The sequence below is a fragment of the Cariama cristata genome, unplaced genomic scaffold (genome assembly GCF_000690535.1).
Source record: "Cariama cristata isolate BGI_N322 unplaced genomic scaffold, ASM69053v1 scaffold12836, whole genome shotgun sequence".
Classification (NCBI taxonomy): domain Eukaryota; kingdom Metazoa; phylum Chordata; class Aves; order Cariamiformes; family Cariamidae; genus Cariama; species Cariama cristata.
Window position 1 is genome coordinate 32,504 of NW_009623907.1, and position 16,960 is coordinate 49,463.

The 16,960-nt window shown below is 36.9% G+C and overlaps 1 protein-coding gene across 1 annotated transcript in view; it reads left to right on the forward strand.

Moving 5' to 3' along the window:
- Nucleotides 1–16,960, forward strand: part of LOC104163837 (otogelin-like) — a gene marked incomplete at its 5' end in the record, with an annotated part of 56,279 nt that overhangs the window by 30,827 nt on the left and 8,492 nt on the right. The window contains 14 exons of the mRNA XM_009702963.1: nucleotides 362–498; nucleotides 1,753–1,842; nucleotides 2,228–2,411; nucleotides 5,229–5,449; nucleotides 6,185–6,323; nucleotides 8,285–8,479; nucleotides 9,369–9,581; nucleotides 10,399–10,503; nucleotides 10,879–10,989; nucleotides 12,226–12,327; nucleotides 12,779–12,877; nucleotides 14,244–14,284; nucleotides 15,425–15,500; nucleotides 16,447–16,625. Coding sequence (XP_009701265.1) covers nucleotides 362–498; nucleotides 1,753–1,842; nucleotides 2,228–2,411; nucleotides 5,229–5,449; nucleotides 6,185–6,323; nucleotides 8,285–8,479; nucleotides 9,369–9,581; nucleotides 10,399–10,503; nucleotides 10,879–10,989; nucleotides 12,226–12,327; nucleotides 12,779–12,877; nucleotides 14,244–14,284; nucleotides 15,425–15,500; nucleotides 16,447–16,625 — 1,892 coding nt within the window. The remainder of the gene's footprint in view (nucleotides 1–361; nucleotides 499–1,752; nucleotides 1,843–2,227; nucleotides 2,412–5,228; nucleotides 5,450–6,184; nucleotides 6,324–8,284; nucleotides 8,480–9,368; nucleotides 9,582–10,398; nucleotides 10,504–10,878; nucleotides 10,990–12,225; nucleotides 12,328–12,778; nucleotides 12,878–14,243; nucleotides 14,285–15,424; nucleotides 15,501–16,446; nucleotides 16,626–16,960) is intronic.

A 16,960-nucleotide genomic window follows, 5' to 3' on the forward strand; every position in this document is an offset into this window, starting at 1 on the left:
CTCCCACCTTAGGAACACGACTAAAAGGGAACTGAGGATTCAGCATGGTCCACCGTCATTCATGTTTTTTGCTAGTTTGGGGTTTGTGAAAATTGCAACCCTTTGCTGGCAAGAACTGTAAGAAGATAACTGATTGCAGAGGTTTGCAGGTTGTCCCACTGAAATATGCAGTATCTGACTCTGCTGTCCATTTACAGAAATGTGACTGTATCAAATATAGCTGAAAATACATGCTGCATATATGAAACTCTAGTAAACTAGTTAATCTTATAAAATGTGTTGTTTTATCTTCATATTTTGTAATATTTACAGAAATTCTACAATAGGTTAAAAAAATTGAATTTCTTTCTATTTTTCTTAGGTCGTTGCACAATTTTCTCTGATCTGAGCATTGTAACCTATGATGGCAATCATTTGGCTTTATTCAAAGAAGCATCCTACGTTGTTAGTCAGACTCGAGATGAAACTATAACTATCCATGTCCTTGACTGTAGAATGGTAACTGACATTTATCAGCTAACAAATGGTGTTCAGTACTGCTAATAAGATGTATCTTAAAAGAAAGGGCATAGTAATACTACATAATTGTGGTTAATTATTCACTTCTGTGTAATATTTGTGAATTGTACTTGCACTTTACAACGCTTCTGAATAGTGTAGCACTTTATCACCTGACTGTATATGTGTAGTTCCTTCTGAAACAGCCAGAGGGTGTGAGGTAGATCATGTTATCTTACTATATGTATAAAATAGACAAGGTGGTGAGCTATTAAGTGGGTATATGTTAATTAGTCATTTCTGTGAATGCCATCATGTAATAACTACCACCATAGTGTACCAGTGTACCACCAGTGTGTATTTTTCAATGCAAAATTTTTATCTGTGTTCATGTGGAGAAATTTGCACTGGAAACACCAATCTTAAGAGCCAGAAAAGACTGTAGGATTGTCAGACTAAATTAGACCACCCTGTGCATTCCAAGTCTCTGACAAGGGCAAATACTTGTTGTTTCAGAGAGAGAAGAGAGAAACCCTAATGGGTATCCTGCCTAAGGGGTAGCGTAGATTGGCTTTATGTCATGAAGAGTTAATTTCTCATGAGCCTTTACAAAACTCTTTAAACTCCAGACTCTTCTGTGAAAGCTAGGTAATTGTGATGTCCATATAAATGTACATCACAAAGTTTAGTCCCATTTAGTACCTTGTGGAAGTTAATTCTAGAAGTTCAATATGATTAATGTGAAAAAGGAGATCTGTTTACGACTTTCAGATTTGTTTTCCCGTTGTATTCAGTGCTTTCAGTTCTGTTCAGCAACTTTTAGGTCGGGAATTATGCCTGTATTTCTGATCCATTGCTACTGTACATATCTCATACAGATTCATCATTCCCAGTCTCATTCTTGCTCACCTTCAGATACGTAGTTAATATTTTTTGGTGTCCAAACAGCTAGTCCACTGTATATATTTTTTTTTTTTCTTGAAAACCTTTATTTCTGTTTTAAGTTCAAGATTGGGTGATACAACACAGGTGCTGAACACAATAAGATCATGATATTTTGTTTATTTTGCAAGAATGCTATCTAGATGAACTTTCTAGTCCATACTTGAAACTGCAATCAGCAGCAATTTTCCTCTCTTAAAAACATCCCCCCAAAAATCCTTTATGTCCTAGTACCTAGAAACAACAAACAGCTAATGTATAAAGATTTTGCACATGGTGACTATGATTGATGTATTTTTGCTTTCTCTGCAGAGTAATTCAAATTCAACTTCTTTGTGCCTGGCAATGTTGAATCTAACCTATGTATCAAACCAAATTATTATCAATCGTTTAAGTAGAAAAGTAAGTATTTTGAGGGCTTGTTTTTCTTTGCCTTTTAGATAGCATCTTATTTCTGTAGTCAACTGCCTTCTCTTGTGGATACTGAAAATTAGAGTAGGACACAATAAGTCATGTAATTCATTGTTCCAACTTGGTAATTTAGTAAAATGCTAGTAAATTTAAGAGTCAAACCCTGATACAAGGACAGTTAATGACGTAAGTTGCAGAGCACGGCACATAAACTGTTAGTCTCTTTAGTACCTATATTATCTTTGTGGAGGTGAGCCTGAATTCTTTTGAAATTAGTTATGAGTTAGACTTCTAAATTGTCAAGAATCTGGCCTTAGCTCTTCTACCTATAGCACTTGCTACCTGAGATTTAATCTCTTTTCTGTATGTATTTTAGATTACAGTAAATTCAAGATTTGCTTGGCCTACTGTTAGAAAATACGGATACAAAGTCGAGGATTCAGGCTTCAAGTATGCAGTTGAGACCCCAACAAAAATCAGAATTCAGTGGTTTCACAACACAGGCATGATGATTATTGAGTTTAATAGTACCAGAGAACCAAGAGCTTTGGGACTATGTGGTGAGTATAGAGTAGTGCAAGAAATAGAGGCATTCAGATGCTTTGCAAGGGAGGCACATTTTCCTAATTATATAAAATATCTTTTGCAGGATCTGGCCCAAAAGAGTTATTGCTGATCATTGCGAAGTTTAAGATACTGTTAAAATTAAATTATTATTTTGTTAATTGTTGAAATTTTGATACCTATCTGCGTAATCACTTTTTACCCATAGTGTTGCTTATGACTGTAACCTGTTTGAATCACAGACGTGATTGCTGTAACCAAACACAAATAAGTAAGACAGACATAAATCCATAATGTCAAATAAAGTCACTTACAGATTAAGTGTTTGATATCCATCTGATAGGAAGTGATATGTGCTATTTTCAGTTTCTAAAGGTCAGAATTCACAAGAAATGTTAACTTGAGAGAACTAATCTTAGTTTGTCTGTTGGAGGAAGTAGTTCAGAGGGAATTTCTTAATACTAATGGGTGAAATAACCATCATGTGGCACTCTGTTAGGTCTGCTCAATAGTTTCACCTAGTTTCTTTCTAAAAAAGCATAGCCTTGAATAATCTCTTCGTGCTATAGCTTTTGCAAGCATTTATTTGTTGATGTAAATCCCTACTGTGACAACTGAATCTGTAAAATTATCTGCTGTAAATTGGAGCTGGAAAGCAGGGTTACAGAGTTCATATAATTACAGTAGATGTCTTTCCAGTTTCAGAAAGGGCAGATGCCTGTAGCTCAGTATCAAATACCAGTGACAGCTCAGTCCTGTTCCAAGTCCTGCAGACAGTAATGTGCGTCTCACAAAGGAAGGGAGTTCAAATTTACTGCTGTTTTGAAATTGGATTATTATCTGTAATTTGCCCTAACTTTTGTTTTCAACATCATTCTTGCACCGTTTGGCAAATTGTCATTGTAATTAGATCAAACAGAAACAAGAAAGTGAAGACTCTATTTTTTACTAAGACCAATTCAAGTTATCCTGAAAGTCTGTTTTGCCTTTACCTGTTTGATTGCTGTGATAATGTGATGCTGAACATTACTTTCCTGGTTTACAAGGTGCTTTAACTAGGTGACAACACATTTCTGTGGATGGTGTCCCAAGTGCAACTTCGTCAGAGAGTATGCTGTATTTTTCTGGTATTCATCTCTGGTTGGGATTCTCTGTATAAGTCTGCCTGCACAGTGCTGTCTGGTGCAACTTACCAGAGCCTACTTTAAGTGAGCTGGTTGTACTGCATCTTTTCAGGGTAAATTAGTCTGCCTTGATCTCTTGTGCTTTCTGTGTTAGTCTGCTGCTTGTATTTGAGTTTTCTCAGATGTCTTTTAGTGGAATGACAGTATTGGTAGACCCTGATTTCTCAGCTTCACGGAAATTGTAACACTGAAGACACCATTACAGTTTAGTAGCAGTAAGCGTCCCTTGGAAGGATCTATCTCAGAGACAACAGTGTCTTTTACAGTGGAAGGATTGGGTGAATGTGGCAACTAAGTGAAGAGCTGGTCTGGGAGATGAGGGATGTGGGAAGGGAATGTGGGCATCTCTACAGCAAAACTGGTGAAAGAGAATGCAAGCGTGTCGGTTTTAGCTGCAACTAAATCCCACCAAGCCAAATGTGAAGCCTTAGTTTTGCTGTGTTAAATCTCCTTGTTAATGTGTAAAAGAGAAAAAAGATATCCCAGAAACAACAGCAATCCTTTAAAGTCTCTCGGAACCATCAGGTAGTACTTTCTATTCATGTTGCATAGACTCCCAACCTCAAAAAGTTTAACCAGAAACATTTTTGGTCAAATAATGGTTACAGTTTCAAAAGCTGTTTTAATCTCTGAATGCCTATTGCTGTATCACTGATTTTCAATGGCTTGCTCTTGTGATCAAGAATTGTGAAAAATGGCAAAACAGACCAGTTCTCTAGAGAAGCGTTACATCCACAAATAGTTTTTGAACAGATAAAAGATTTAGAATTGCTATGCAAGTTTGTGGAGACATCAGAAGAAAATGTTCTAGAAGTCTGATACAAAAGTCTCAGAAATTGTGATAAGGAAGAATGGGGCACTGATCCATCATTCTGCTTTCTTGTACCTGCTGGCTCTTAAAGGGCCCTCCAGAGGAGACTACTGTAATACTTGGATGTTCTGTGTTGACCAAAGGCATTCTTCATGTGTTACATTGCTTCCTTTGCTCTGAAGTGTTTCAAAATTGTCGACCGCCTTAGTTTAAACAGAAACAAAATGTGATGCTGCCTCCTCAGAAGTAAATAAAGAAAAGTTTGGCATTTTCCTGCGGAGGGGTAATATAAGTATACCTGGAAGTGCCAAAAGCTGTGCTTTTATGGTAGCCCTTAAGCCGATAGATGCTTAAGACTGCTCAGAAGCATAAGTAGAATAGGACATTTCTGAAGTATCAGATAAGCATCTTGGCATTTTGTGGGAGTTCCCTTTTCTGGTAACAGTTACAGTTTTCATTTGTTGCTATACATGGATGTGCTTTGTAACCTTTTTGAAAATACATTTTTGTTTAGTGCTTGTGCAAATGAGGGGTGAAGTTTTTGTGCCATGGCAGGGCTCTCCTAACAGCTCTTTGATATGCTCTTTGAAATAGATTTCTATTCATAGATGCATCTTTACTTTTGCTTTGCTTAATTTGTCTGAATTTTGTGTATTTTGATCCTACCTAAAAACTTTGTACATCTATTGTGGGTTGTGATACTGTCATGTTGTATACGTTTTTTAAAAAGCTATTTACTTGTTTGAATATGCCGCTTCAAACATACCTCAGAATGACGATGCAGTGTTAACCTGCTTTTTTCTTCTGGTAATACACAGGTTTTTGTGATAGAAGCTTGGAAAATGACCTGATGCTACCCAACGGGACAGTTTTAAGCAAAAGCAATGCTCCATCGACTTTTATAGACAGCTGGCAAGTGCCAGACACATTAAAGTATGTTGGAGAAGACAGACATCAGGAAACTAATTGCTCAGTCATGGACTGCTCGGAGTGCTTAAGAATGGTGTTGAACCAGACCTTCAGCAGCTGTCATCCTTATGTATGTTAACTATTTCAGAAGCTTGAATTTTGAGAGATGCAGTTCTGAGATAATTTTGTGTACTTGATAAATTTCATTAATGTGAAACTACATGTAACCATATCTATGGAATGAGATATATACTTCTTTGTATCTACAATTGCAAGGTAAAAATAATTGAAGAGTGTGGCAGCTTGATAGGAGAGTTGCAATAAACAACTAACACTTTCAGAATTTATAACATATCTCTGTTGACAATACCATCTAATCTATAAATCAGTCCCAGCTAATTCAATTGTATCAATATGATGTAGAGCAAAGTAAAATAAAATAGTTTTAGGATTTAATTAATCCTTAAGCATTCAGTAATTTAACAAGTTCCAAATTGCAATAGGTAATCTGAGAGCCTACATTCTCAAAGGCTCTAGAGACAGGGAGTTCCAGCTTAGAGAGATGACAGAGTACAGCAGACCAGAGTAGAGCTTCTATTGGAAAGACTGTATTAGCTCTTGCCTTGGCACTTAAAAGAGATGAAACTGAGGAATATAAGGATGTCAACATTCAGGAAGCCTTACTTTTAAATACTAGTATAGGTTCTCTTTGTACACCAATAGAGGCTGGTGGCCTCTTGCTTCCTGTGAACCAAGAGCTTTTGACTTCACTGTTTGTAGCTGATATTTAAAAAGGTCAGTCTTTTTCCTACCTAGCAGGGTCTCTATGAAGGTGCAATATTTTTCTTTTTTTTTTCTTTGTTAGGTTCCACCTGAGCTATTCTGTGATATATGGGCTCACGACACCGAATACATTCGAAATCCATGTGTTTCGCTAGCTGCCTATGTGGCAATGTGCAACAAATTTAATATTTGTATAGAATGGAGGAGCTCTGATTACTGCCGTAAGTGTTCTTCATATATGTGTACCTCTAGTGTTCACAGAGACAAAATTTGCCTAATATAAGAGTTACTGTAAGTCAAAAATACCAATGCTCCTTGAGTCCTCACGTACTTTGGAAGTCATTATTGAGATAATAAATTCAGCATTTTTTAGGATACCATTCAAAGCAGCGTGCAAAAGGTATCAGGATCATTGTAACCATTTCACAGATGGAAAAGGTAAGCTAAAGAACCTATGGCTTATAATGTATTTAACTGTAGAAGTCAAATTGGAATGATCTGCCCAGGGAGGTGCTGGAGTCCCATCCCTGGAGGTCTTTAAGAAAAGACTGGACGTGGCACTTAGTTAGAAGACATCTTCCATAGCAACATACTAAAATGTAAGGCCAAATGTGATCTGTAGTTGTCAGTAAATAGAAAATTGGGATTACAGCATCTCTTTGTGCAGTCAGTGATCGCCTAGGACAAGTCCTATGCAGTGATAACATAGGGAAGTCTGTGGATTCAGTGCTTGAAAAGGGAAAGACTTATTTATGAAGTGTGATCCCCAAAAATAAGAGAACTCACTGTACATAGAAATCGTTAAGTGATGTCTTTTTTAAAGTGATTTAAGGTGGGTAGGGTACACATGTTACAGGCTTGATGCAGACATGTTGTAATGCCCTGCAAATAATAGTCATGGAGTCTAAAGCTTAAAAAAAGTCAGTTTAAAAAAAAAACTTCAGTTTGTATGGATTTTACTAGCAAATAACTGTTTTAAAAAAGATGTTAGGAAATACGTTTGTAAATACAGTTATGTATTCCATCTGTTGTGAAGGGACACATCGCGCTCTTATTTTTATGCCGGAGTGACCTCTGGCGGTGCTTCCCTAGCAAGGAGGAACCATGAAGTCACACCTGGATTTTGTGGTCGCTAAGTGTTGATATGCTGTAGATAGACTTTTAAAAGCCTGAGTTCCTTTATTTACAGGGCTCTAATAGGTATTTCCTGTGGGGCATTATGGCCATTTTTATTAGTGAGGAGCTGAATAAAATCAACCTTCTCTCCTAATTAATCTTTGAAGTCTAAACTGAAACCTTCTTTATTTTTGAACAGACAGTTACTTTGTGAAATGGACTTTGTCTCATTACCATGATGCCAGATGGTGTTGCTGTATGATTTAGGTATCATTACATGATGAGGATCATATATTTTGGTAGTTCCCAGAACCATACTGTTGGCATTTGCCGTCATTCTCTGTTTGCCATATTTATGCAGCTTTAATCACTGTTTTGAATGAATGAAAGATTATGTTAAGTTTTCAACAGAAAAAGTTAAATCAAAATGAGATGCTTTTTTTGGTCTATTCCTGCATGCACCCATAACATGCCAATGAATTTGCATTAGTAGTATAAAGAATATTAAATTTAACTGTGTTCTTTGACTTAAAAATAACACACACAGACAAGAGAGTAATTAATGTGGATATCTATTAAATATAGTAATGAATTAATCCCATTCTTTATTATTCCACATAAAACAATGTTGAATTTGCCTTAACGTGTATATTTTTGTAATTGACAAAACTTTTCCCTTTAGTAATCACTGCATTTTCTTTAGCCACTGCAAAGTATTTAGAATGATTCAGAATACTGTATTATTAATCTGTGTAGTATTTACAAATGTTTTTGGAGTTGAAGATACTTTGTCAACACTGTTGTATGGTTTGATACCTCTACTGCTAAAATGCAAACTGAAGGCTGATGAAAATGTTACTACAAGAAGAAAAGAAGTAAAAGTGCTCACAACTTCCTTTTCTTTGAATTTGTCATGTAGAAGGTAACTCATCTGTGTTTTAGGTTGGTAGATCCTACTGAATTGGCAAGCGTAGGAAGATGACAAGAAGACAATAATGTCTTCTCTTAGATACTGTCTCATTTGATTAAAACTTCAGAATGAGTGATTTGTTTATTTCTTTTCTAGCTTTCTCCTGCTCTGAAAACTTCTCCTATCAGGCTTGTATAGCTGCCTGTGAGGTTCCAGATAGTTGTCAGAATAACAAGGTTGCTTCTCTGGACTCAGACTCCTGCTCGGTGTTGACAGAAGGCTGCGTCTGTGCTGGAGGGACCGTTCTTCACCGAGCTCACACTGCTGTCTGTATTCCTGAAGAAAAATGTGGTATATTTGGACGTGATTTTCTTTTTTATTATCTGCAAGTTGGTAGTCAGCTACTTCATTAGTAATAAGTCAAGTTCTGGCCTAATGTTGTGTGGATTCTGCATATGTCATTCAGTTGAGAACCTTAGATATTCAGTAAACATTAACTGTACAGGTGAGCAAGTAGAGAATGTCCTTGTGACATACAATTTTTCTCACCTTTTCTCAGCTGGAGAATGCTCTTCAATTTTGAATGTTTTGCTTATATTTGTGCATTCCAGTATTCTAAGCATGTTAGTTTTGGCCTCCTTTTCACCGAGCCCTTTGCCAAAGTTCCAACCGCTTGAAACTAAATGGTATCCAAAAGACACGCAGCAACAGTTAATTACACATTCTAAATAACACATGTATATGTCCTATGTTCCGTCTGCCAGCATTGATATTTATTTTCATTACAATTCTGCCAGAGCACACCAAATTGTGGACCAATACTTCACACTAACAACGCAAACCTTAAAGATGCAGTTTAATATAAATCAGATTACATAAAGCACTATAAATTAATAATAGTTTTGCTGTGTGTGAAATACAAAAGTAACTTCTTTTCAGATGACTGCTTTAAAAACAAAGGATTGGATTGGGATTTTAAGTGACTAGCCTTGCAGTGGAGACGCAAAACAAAGTGGAGGTTCTGATCCTCTGGAGGGTATTAAGTGTCTTGCGTTCCCGTACAAACTCAGTCTCAGACTGTCTCCTCTTTCACTTTTTTTGTGGGGTGATGGGAATAGATGATGCCTTTAAAACTCTGGGACTTTTATACTTCATACATCCATACCTGCTCTGGAAGAAAATGGTGGTCAAAATTTGAAGTAAAAAGGAATTACTTCCAATTTCTGTTGTCCTGATCTAGCTTGTACAGACAGTTCAGGAGCACCTCATGCAGTAGGTGAGATCTGGAAAACTTCTCTGAGCGGATGCTGTATGCAAAAGTGTGTTGACAGTGAGACCATTATTCCAGTGGAGTACAACTGTTCAGATATCCACAATTTAGACTGTCAGCGATTTGCAGAAGTGGCCTTGCTTGTTCCTGATGATCAAACATGTTGTCTTCAGAAGATCTGTAGTAAGTATTCCTTAATCATTACGAATACTGCCCACTGGAATACGCAGATATGCTTTCTCTATGGTTTGTTTTCCTGTTACACATCCTCCTTTTGAAGTGAACGGATATGACTTTGGTTTGAATTTACAGATTACGTAGAAAACTGTAGAAACTTTGTACTATTTGGCTCAATATCCAGTACGTTTTCAGGGAGAGGTAGAAGGAGGGGTACAACTGTTATAAGGACTGAAATAGCACTGTGTTTATTTGGATATAGTTGTGTTTCTCTCAGCTGTACAAGGCTATTAATTTATTTTTAATATCCAAATACAAATAAATGATATAACTAGTTCTGAGAAAAAAAGATCAGATCGTTGTTTATCTAATTTACAAAGTGAGAAGTAAAAAAAGGATATATAAGCTTTTTTAAAAAATCCTTATTTGGCTTAGAAAGTCCATCTTCCAAAAGAAATTGCAAGTGGTTTTCATGCTTTGACCACCTGGGGCCTGGGGTGATGTTGCAGAGAGATCTTCACAGGAATTCTCTCTCTCTCTCTCTTTTTCTTTTTTTCTTTTCTTTTTTTTTTTTTTTAAATTCTCACAAGGACTCAGCTCCAGTTGAACTTTGCCTCCATGGAGGGTGTTGCAAATGCCAGACACTTCTGAATATTGCCTCAGGTTTTTTTGCTAGTTTGTTGTGGTTTTCATATACATGTTGTTATTTGGAGATTTGGGGTATCACACTGTAAATACTCCTTACCACTCCTATACTCAACTTATAAATGCATAAAATAGTTTAGAAGGTGTTTTGGTTTTTTTCTTTCCATTTATGTAACAGTTTGTAATCAGAGCCTCTGTGAATCCCTAATCCCTGAGTGTAATGGCTTGGAAAAACTGGTCACTTACTACAGTGAGGAATCCTGTTGTCCCCACTACATTTGCGGTAGGTTGCTTTTGAAAAGGTAAAAAAGTTCACCCTGTAAAAGACGTTCAGTAAACTAAATAGGTCAACTTAGAAGCAAAAAGGTAGTTAGTGTAGACATCACTGTTACTATGGCCATTTACAAAATTCTCTTTCTTCTAAAAGCTCAGGGTTGGTCTGTGTCTCAGTTTGAGCAGATTTAATGATGAATGAGTATTGTGTTTAAGGATCAGGTGAGAATGTGTCTTTGCTCTCTTGTGACATAAGGTAAAGATTTCTCTCAAGTAATCTTGTAGTATATCCCTGCTCTGCCCTGTCATTTCTTAGGGATATATCATAACAAAGAAGGAATGCTATACTTCGTATCAAGAAATACATCTGTTGTACTTTTTTTAGAATGTGATCCAGCAAAATGTGAACCAGTGGAGCAGATGCCAAGCTGTCGAGATGATCAAACGCTAATTGCTGCTCGGGTGGAGAGTACCTGCTGTATTTCCTATATATGTGGTACAGTATCCTGGCTGGTTGAGACTAAGTATTTTTGCATATGCAATGATGTCTACTATTATCTTGCCAATTAAGGCTCCTTGTACTTCCTGTAGCTCTCTCAACATAGTAAGGCTTGACAGTGGTTAAAAAAATGGGCATTAAGTTTACAAAACATGAGAAATGGCAACAACCATCAAGAGTCACAAATCAGCTTTGTGCAACTGAGTAGTATTCTTGGGTCATGTAGAGGAGTGGTGGTGGAGTCCACGATGAGGAAGTTGAGGGCTTTTGAGAGACCGTCCATGTACAGTGTGTGGACTAGCTGCATGAATCTTTTACCTGAAAGAAGAATTAAGTTATATATGCTCTTGTTCCCTACATCCTGCTCTGTCAGCTCTGGCTGATTTTATTTGATGGTAAATATCCCATATGAGAATATTATGCAAAGGTGTTCAATTCTTTTGGGGTTTGACCTTTAATGACTTAATTCAATAATAATATTGCACTTTGGCATCAGTATAGGAGTTCTGATGTTACTATACGGTTGTTTTCTGTATGATAATAATGTGATAATGAGGTCCTATTGAATTTCCTCATTTTTGCACATAGATATCTGTGAATCAAAGGCCGAGTCATCTTTATTAGCTCTTCTATGTGCAAAAATTTGAGTGTTAATAGAAAACTTGAATTACACTTCTGTTATTTTACAGTAGGTCACCTGTTATTTACAGGGGGTCACTTTGATCATATGATAGCAATGTGCTGTGTTTGGTTCTTCTCGCTGTCTGCACAGCATCCTTCTGTCTCTTTTTTGATATAATGTGTCTTTGCACTCTACATATCAAAAAGTACCTATTGTGGTTTTCATATGTGTTCAAGTGGAGGATAACTCTGGGATCACAGGAGATGCCCTTTCTTGAGGCTCAAAGATCCTATGATTCAGGCAGAGGAGCATTCCTGTAAACAACAGGGTGACTCGGTAGAAGAGAAAATCTAGCAAAATTTTTCAAAATAGAAAGGGAGATAAAATCCTATTTGTTGTGATCTGACTCACAATGTGTTTGTTCTTTATAGCAGGGGAGAAAGAAAAGGCAAGCTGCACTGAAAATTAGCCTGTTGTATAGGGACTATAAGGAATGAATGCAGAGTATCTCTGTTCTTTCATATGCGTCTGTGACAAACTTACGGGCATGTTTACTAGGCAGTAGTAAATTTTCTTCCTATGTTTTAGATTTAAAAAATTGTTTTCTCTAGCATGCGGGGCTTGCTCTGATCAAATACCCAAATGTCAAGAAGGAGAAGTTCTTACTGTGGATGGGAACACTACAGAAAGATGTTGCCCTACATACCAGTGTAGTAAGTTTGACTTGATTTTGATATTTTAAGTAATAGAGAACATGTCAAATTTTGTAGTGTGGATGTTCAGTGCCAAAATGATGGACTAGAGATACAGCTCCACTTGTGCATATAAGGAAGATATCATCTGTAGTCCTGAACAAATAATCCTTACTTTTAAAACTTCATGTACCTAAAGTGTTATCTGAATATCTGTATCATGGAGACAAATGAGTAATTTCAGGCCCTAAATTCTGGAGATTTGAAACTGTTTTAAATATTTGCCTAGAGTAGTTGTACTCCACGCTACTATTACCTGATGGCCGATGATTAAATTTCTATTATTAGTCTTTTCAAGTAAGATGTTTTCTAAATTTATTTATTATGAATAAGTAATTTACTATCTCTTGATTAATATTTCTGTTCATCAAAATATGACAACCTTGTCTTTATTGGACTTTGTTTTCTTTAGTTTGTGAAATTCATCGTTGTCCTGAATTCAAATGTATGCTAGGCCTGTCTTTGGTGGAGGTATGGAGCCCAGAGAAGTGCTGCCCCTTTCGGACATGTGGTAAAATTACTGATTTTCGTTTTAGTTGCCTTAGACAATAAGACACTGATGAGAGCTTTGGCCTCTTGGGTTTAAGTCTGATTTCAGCCAGCTATACCAGTATGATCTGTTCATGAACAAATGATACAGAAAAGTCATCTCATGGTACAGAACTTCTTAATCTGCCTCTCTTGTTTTTTCTTGCTTCACAAGGGTGATGACATACTGTAGAATTTGCCTGTCCAAACTGGGTGACTTATCTTGAAAATTTTGTAAGAGTTAGTGTATTGGGTTTGCCTGGCCAGGTTCTGGTAGAGTGGGGGCTACAGGGGTGGCTTCTGTGAGAAGCTGCTGGAAGCTTCCCCTGTGTCTGATGGAGCCAATGCCAGCCGGCTCCAAGATGGACCCACTGCTAGCCAGGCTGGAGCAATCTGTGCCTGAAGGGCTGCACCCTGTGGACAGGGGCCCATGCTGGAGCAGTTTGTGGAGGGCAGTCTCCTGTGGGAGGGACCCCAGGCTGGAGCAGGGGCAGAGTGTGAGGAGTCCTCCCGCTGAGGAGGAAGGAGCGGCAGAGACAATGGGTGATGAACTGACCCCACCTCCTATTCCCCGTCTCCCTGCTCCACTCAAGGGGAGGAGGGATAGAAAATCAGGAGTAAAGTTGAACCCAGGAAGAAGGGAAGGGTGAGGAGAAGGTGTTTTAAGATTTTAGGTTTTATTTCTTATTATTCTACTCTGATTTGATTGATAATAAATTAAACTAATTTCCCCAAGTTGAATCTGTTTTGCCCCTGACAGTAATTGCTGAGTGATCTCTTCCTGTCCTTATCTTGACCCACAAGCCTTTTGTTATATTTTCTCTTCCCTGTCCAGCTGAGGAGGGCAGTGATACAGTGGCTTTGGTGGGCACCTGGAATCCAGCCAGGGTCAACCTACCACAGTTACTAAATTATTTATGGCTTAAAAAAAAAAAGGTTAGGTTCACAGGTCAGGAATTTACCAGTTTACAAAGACAGTAGTATATCATACATCTCTTCATGATGCCTTAAATGCAATTCTCCATTGGTTTATATTAATTGTAATGATTGTCATCACTGCAAGGAGGCTAGTGGCTAGAATGTTCATCTGTTTTTTTTAATGCGTTCAGGTGGCCTGTGTTTGATACAATGCTGTAAATTATTGTAATAAATGAAGGTGGTCATAGAAGCTGGTATTAGTTTTCCGGGTGGAATAGATATCAAACGTAGTTCTGGACTCCCTGGATGGGTGTATTTCAGAAACCATGATGACTTGTAAATGTGGAATTTCTATTCTCTCTGATGCTCTGTTTTAAGCAAATGGCATGTAACTTTCTAAACTATTGTTTCTGTTACTGTATTTGTTCTAGAATGTGCATGTGAAACAATCCCCAAACCTCAGTGCAAACTGGTATGAAATTCATCATCTTTGTCAGTATTCTTTTATTAATTTCTTAATAAATCTATTTCACTGATAGTTTTATCAGTGAAATATAAAATGCCATGTCATTCTCTTTTTTAAAATTGATTTACAAGAAGATAAATCCGTTTTTAAGAAACCAGTTAAGTTTAAATTTTTTGCAGAATGAAACAGCTGTATAGCATTGATATTTCTGGAGGTTTTTATGACCGTATCCTGCCTTGAAGTATTTGTAGAGTGGAACTGCTTTCATGCACCTAAGGATAAAATTTTTTTTTTAGTTTTAAAGTGTCAGAACTAAATGCGTTAAAGGATCAGTGTTTTGTTAATATTATTTGTTACAGTGAGTATGTTAACGTATATCATACATTCAGACCTCTGACTAAGCAGAACTTTTAAACTATATTTCATTGTGACTTACGCATTACAAAAATGCTTATTAGCATTGCTAGGTTAGGTTCTCAGTCAGTACTGAGTATGCTTTGATTTTGCTTGTCATCATTTTATCCAGAAAATAATATTGCCATGGGAATAATTTATAAAAATTGTAATTTGAAGTCCTAGGAAGGAATTGGAAATAGTACTCATTTTTTATAGAGAAAATTCAAAATGCTTTGTAACTGACGTGGTTGTTAGTACTTTCATTTTATAGATAAAGAAACTTGGGCATAATGAATCAGGATTTGCAGAAAACTGGGAGAAAAATCTTGATATGCAAATATCTGGACAATAAAAGACAAAACTAAAAAGTACATCTGTGCTATTCTAATACTATTTATGTCCATTAAGTTATTCCATGATAGAATACACTTCACACTACGTGGAGATTTCTATACAAAAGCAAGCCATTGCATTTCAATGTTGGCCTGCCTTAGTCTTTTCTGTCCTAAATGTCTGCTGTACCGACACCAACAACCATTCCTGGTTTTCAAGTGTAAAAAAAAATTCCCATTTGGTTATCATTACTAAATTAAATGTTCCTGTGGGTGATGAAATTGGATTCAAAATAGGTTTCTAGGGGCAAGAGATACTGCTACTCAAATCCTGAAGGAAAAGTGTTTAAAAGAAAAAATATACAGATGAGAAAACACTGTCATTTCACTTCTCTTTTTTCTACTTTTATACACTTAGGGGCAGAAACTTCAGATAGATGAACAGTTTCAGAACAGTACAGAAAATATCTGTAACTGCGTTAAGTACAAATGTGGTAAGTCAGAAAAGAATTTAATTCAAAGAAATACTTTTCAAGTGCTACGGTAAAATAGGAATTATAAATTGGATGTTTGCTTTGAACGTGGTACTGAGGAGGAAAGAATTGACTGACATAATTCACAAATAGTGTAAGAAAAGGCAAGAAAATAGGACCCCTCTCTAAATATTTGGTTGATTATGGCCTGTCCTTGTATTCTGTTAGTTGCTGCAGCAGGAGGTCTGTGCAGGGAAATAGCAGACAGTTTGGGGAAAGTTGGGTGGTGGTGACTAAGCAGGCTGAATTTTGCTGAGCTGAAGTAAGGACTCCAGCGAGAAACTAAAACAGACACTCAATATCCACATAAAGAAAAGTCCCGCTAACCCGTTATGGGACTACTCGGGAGCTGGTAGATATGCTTATGTGTTTTACAAGATGAAGGATAGCATTCAGCACCATGCGAATTCATCTTAGAGCATGCTCAATAGTGTCTGGGAAAACTCAGGGAAAAAATAATTCTTGTGGGGCATCCAGTTGGCCAGTAGCATTGAGATTGTCCTTGCCTAGGTTTCTACCACAAAGATGTATGCTTCTGAGCTAATTATCCTCTGTGCCCTCAATAATCAGTGGGGAGAAATAGGCAGTTCTCAGGTACCTTTCTTATCCTGAAGCAGACTTATAAAGCCAATCAGTTAAAGAAGCCTGCCCTATCATTTTGGTGGTGCAAGTATTAGAATATTATATATTTAGATTTTATGCATGGTTATATTTGAAATAATTTGGCAATTGTAGTGAAGCATTAGACTAGCATTAACGGTTTATATTTGAAAATATGACCCATAATTCTTAAAGAGGTAGAGTAGCTTTTTCCATTCCTGTTTTACTGTTTGAAACATTTTTAACAGAGTTTTGATACCAAGCTGATTGTCCTGAGCATGCTGTTTATTTTTGTGTTTTCTTGTAGTGAGAGACAAAGTTTGCCTGAGTAATGAGAGAGGTGTGCTGCTTCCGGGACAGAAAATCGTGGAACACAGTGTAGATGGCATTTGCCGTATTTCCTATTGTACAAATATGACTGATCCCTCTACTAAATACTACCGAATAAACACGTCTTCAATAGACTGTGCTGTCAAGTGCAAAGCTGTAAGAAATTCAGAATTTGAGAGATGTTTATTGTGACTGGTGGTCTTAATTGCATTTTGTTAGGTTTTGTTGAGTAGATTACAGTCATAGGAACAAAATGGAGAGAGTAACTATGAGACCTCCCTCTAATGATGTGCTACCGCACTTCTGATAAAAGTTTATAATAGTCTCACTCCCTTCACTGTTTTGACCCCTCTGTAAATCTTATACAAACTAATATATATAGCATATGCCACCTTGCATCCCTGTATAACTTTAGCTACGTTATGCACAAACTGGTACAAATTCTTGGCAGACATTAGCTCAATAAGAAGTGGGAAGAGAATAATTATAAA